This window comes from Hylaeus volcanicus, chromosome 5, assembly GCF_026283585.1.
Source record: "Hylaeus volcanicus isolate JK05 chromosome 5, UHH_iyHylVolc1.0_haploid, whole genome shotgun sequence".
In the NCBI taxonomy this organism is placed as follows: Eukaryota; Metazoa; Arthropoda; class Insecta; order Hymenoptera; family Colletidae; genus Hylaeus; species Hylaeus volcanicus.
In genome coordinates, this window is record NC_071980.1 from 9961381 (window position 1) to 9965956 (window position 4576).

The window sequence follows — 4576 nt, forward strand, 5'->3', positions numbered from 1 at the left end:
ACCAATCAGAGCGCGAGTATGCCAGTTGAGCGACGTGGTAGCGAAAGCTACGCGCTAAGCGGTCGCGCTCATACGCTACCGCGGCCGCTCCAACGGTATCCGCGCGCTCTGATTGGTTAGTGTTTTACGTTAATATCTCCTCAACGAAGCCTCGGACAACATTTTCGCTAAGGAAAAAGTTGTTTCAAATCACCTCCCGAATCACCTCTTTCAAGGTGTTACAACATTTTTGGGACATCCTGTATAATAGGTTATGAACGTTCGAGTCGTTCTATCTTTGACATTGTCGGTGGATTGGCAAATTTTTGTTTAAAAGAAATTTCGAAAAGTTGCTCGTACAAAAAGGAACTGTGAAGTCATTCGTCATTTTGCAATCTGAAGGTTCGTTACGCTGAGCGAAGTTACACTAGATTACTGTCATTGCCAGCGTGCTCCAATAATACCCCAATTGATATTACAATCAGTGTAAGAAGTATTCGTACAGCAACCAATTAAAATAAAATAAATTAATAATAAATGATTCCTATACGAATCCTTATTTCACCGACTGTATCAAAGTTTTGCACGTCATAACAATGCACATTCGATTGTCTATATTATTGGAGTATGGTTTTATAAAAATAACTTTAAAATCAGAGTAACTTCCCACGAGGTTATCCAAAGGTCTTTTTATCAGTTGCAAGAATGCAATAATAAAAATACCCCATTACATTTAAAATAAAGACTAATAACCTCAAAATCTCGGACACAGTGATCTCGGGATAATTTGTCTATCATACAGTCAGTGTAAAAAGTATTCGTCCAGAAACCAATATCAAATAAAAATTAAATAAATAAAAGAAATAAAAGGTTAACATTAAAACTAACAGACTTTAATTTACGCAAAATCTGCTCCAAAAATATATAGATAAATGTCGGTTAATCATTTCTTTCCCTAAAACTTATTAATAAACTAAATACATGAAGTTTTATTTCGAACTGGTTCCTGGTACGAATACTTGTTACACCGACTGTAGCATGCTTCCCACCGAATCGATGTTTCCTTACGACACTTTTCCCTGTTACAAAAAGCACGAGAAGATACCTCAAATTCCCTGTATAATATCCTGACAACCCTTTCGCGTATCCTCAACTTCGCAAAATAGGAAACGTTTAACAATAGAGCCAGCACGCGTTCGCGCAATTAGTGGCAACTATCGACGCCGAAATCGTGCCTAAAGAGAATTAAGCGCAAAGAGCTGGAGCTAATTCGAGTACGAACAATGGTCACGTGCTCGGGGGGCGCTAGTCACCTCCTCCTCCTCCTCCTCGGGAATTAGTTTTGCTCCCCCGTGGTTTCTGAATATCCACGTAAAAAAGAAAAAAAAAAGAAGAAAAAAAAGGAAACAACCTTCGAACTAATTGTTCGGGGTAATTGTTCCCCATCGATCGTTACCGGTCTCGCGAATTTCCCATTTTGCGGAGGCGCTCTTTACGGGAGGATTAACGAGACGCGTAACTGGTTCGTGTTCTAAGGGGCCATAGAACGGCCCTGCTTTGTTCTTCTATAGCGACGAATAGCTCGGGCAAGCTGCAAAGTGCGCCTTTGCATAAGAATACGCGCGCTATTCGAGAGGATGTGGTAAATCTCGTTTTCTATGTGCGACGGAGAGAAGGGATGGGTCCTTGCAATTCGTAGTTGAAACTGTTTTTTATTTTAAACGAAAAACACCGACACGTTTCGAGCGTTCGGGGAAACCGTCGGTCTTTCACTTTGTTATTTCGGTACGAATTTCCCTAGTTCGAAAATAAAATATAAAAAAACGCGGGAATTAAGAGTTTTAGATCTAACATCATATCTTTTCGAGGCTAACTTTATGTAATTTAATTAACGAATAAAAATATCGTGTCTAAGGGATTTTTGGACAAATAGTCTATACTGCGAGGAAAGGATGAGGCATGGTAATTGAAATATCGTTTTTTGTGTCATTATTTTATTACAAAGCCTCGTTGCAAAAATATTCGAACGTATTTTCCACGCGTATGTATAGCCCATACGTAATGAGAGAGATGGGCAAAATTTTGTTCGAACTATAGACAACAAATAGAACCAAAGTACACCGTTTTATTAATATGTATGCTTGCTCATCCTCTTCATTCGTTAAAATTTTATTTAGATTCGAATTTTGCCCATCTTTGCGTAATGGCACTTGTTATTTCAGTCGATTCTTTTTTTTTTTTTGTCGCCTTTCGTTGCAAACGATGAATAAGAAAAATTATTAAATAGACGAGCAACCGAGATCGCGTTTCCTTATTTACAATATGTACACTGTACAACGTCGCCCGTCCGTAAAACTTCACGGCGTAAACGAGCGAAACGAATAAATAATATCTTTCTCGTTTGTTATTAGGTACGTACTTGCATGACTATCATTGGTTATCACACGTAGGGAAAAATCGATGAGCGTTCCTGGGACGAGTTCGAACGTTTTCATAGAAATTTCTATAGAAACCTGAATTCTGTAAACAGAAATGCGCGTTCATCCGTGGTTACAAAATTCCACTTTCGATGAAAATATTCCGAGCCGAATGCACCGGGTACTGGAAAATTCGTGGCGGAGGGATTGGGTGATTTTTCGTGTTAAAATAAAATCGAAAGTAACGATTCGTCTATGAAACTCGTGTCTGACCATTGCTAGCCGTTTCTACTTCGATGAATTCTTTTATGAATGAATCTACTTCTATTTCGCAATCAGATGCAGCAGAGAAAATTATTGTACATGCGTGCATCGTCGTATCCAAGGTATCTTTTTCGACAAGGATTGGTAAATTTAGATCAAATAAAATAAAACGTATTATTGAAATCTTAAATTTGGCACTTTGATACCTTGAAGTAAAATGCTCAGACACGTCTGTCGTTTTGAGTGTTTTAATTTTGAGTGTTTCATAACCGCTTAAAATTAATTGAAATTATTCGCCGTCGTTGTGGAACAGGACCTATTTGTTACTACTTGTTTTGTCGATGTATAGAAATATTTGTCGCGTTACAAAAGTATGCCAAGTGAACCATGATTTGTACAACCACTTTTTAAAGCTAAGGAACACGACTTCCTACTGCAACTTCTGTTTATGAAATCCTGCTGTCCCGACTTGTTTATAAGAATACACATCCCTGCTCAGAAGTATGTGGACACAACAGAAATAAATATCTCATAAAAGTTGCGAATCTATTAATATCAATTATATCATTTACGTTTCGATATCTTTATGTCGCACTTGCGAATATATTTTTATATATTATATACTAACAAAAACTATAAAGATACTATTAATATCTCCATTGTATCCGAAGTAATATTATCTTATGATTTTTTCATACTTCATTCTTAATATTTTTGACATATTCGACATTCTCTCTGAACTTTCCCATATCTAAACGATCCCCATTATTTGATTTTAAAATTGAATATCTCGAAACGTTTAATATCATTAAATATTGTTGAATACACACATCCAATATAGAATTTAGCAACAAAAGTTGTATAGTAATAATTTACAGTGTACATTAATTACTCATCCAAGGTAGTGTCCACATATTAATGAGCGAGGGTGTAGGCAGCGCAGTAATGCCATTAATCGATAGAGTTAAATAATAAACGGATCCCCTGATCTCTAAACACGAATTCCAGCCAGATGGCATATTCTCCATCTCCCCTGTACACGTTTATCCCACCACGTTCCCATTTTCCTCTATTACAAGTCTCTAGGTGAACGTCTTTTTCGCGTCACAGCGATTCATCTCGAAACTCGAACCAGGTTATCAAACCGGTTATCGTCTCTCAATAGGCTAGCTCCGCTCCCCAAGGCCTGTAGGGTTTCCCGTGTTGCTGCTGAGGATACTGTCCTGGATATTGGCTCCATCCGAGGGCGCTGCCACCCAGAAGGGGCGGCATGGTTCCCGTTCCAGCCGGCATGCCCGCGGAGACGGTGCTAGCGGGCTCGTAGCTGCTCGTGGACGTGGTGGACGTCAGAGACGTGGCTGGTGGAACTGTCGCGGGCACCGCGGACGGCGGGTGCTCCCGGTGGAAGCTCTGCAGGTGGGAGAGCAACCGTAGCCTCAGAGGATCCCGCTCGTCCAGGCCCTCCATCGTTACCAAATAGCGACCAACCTCCGCTGCGCACTCGCCCCATCCTACAGCGTGGTAATCCATTGCCAGTTTCGTGCTGTCGTAACCCTCTGGTCCTGGAATTTTTTAAAGCAGACGATTTTATTAGAACGTGTGGAAGAGGAAAAATCGAAGAGTTTGGTTTGGAGGGAAGTTGGGATTAGATTGATGAAATTTATTGTGGTACGGTAGGACATCGTTTATGGGAACGAAAGTATTATTAAGATAGGACATGTGAGGTTGTGGTTGAGGTTGGTACACTTTAGCGCTCGATAGTTGAGCTTAGTACTCTCTAGCTCTCCGATAGCTGAGCTCAGTACTCTCTAGCTCTCCGATATCTGAGCTCAGTACTCCCTAGCTCTCCGATAGCTGAGCTCAGTATTTCCTAGCTCTCCGATATCTGAGCTTAGTACTCCCTAGCTCTCCGATAG

At 40.0% G+C, this 4576-nt stretch overlaps 1 protein-coding gene across 1 annotated transcript in view; it reads right to left on the bottom strand.

Moving 5' to 3' along the window:
* Positions 1-310: 310 nt before the first annotated feature.
* The window catches only part of LOC128876980 (hairy/enhancer-of-split related with YRPW motif protein-like), a 13214-nt gene continuing 8948 nt past the window's right edge, over positions 311-4576 (bottom strand). Inside the window, exon 4 of the mRNA XM_054123851.1 lies at positions 311-4222. Within this exon, the coding sequence (XP_053979826.1) occupies positions 3819-4222 (404 nt within the window). The 3' untranslated portion in view covers positions 311-3818. The remainder of the gene's footprint in view (positions 4223-4576) is intronic.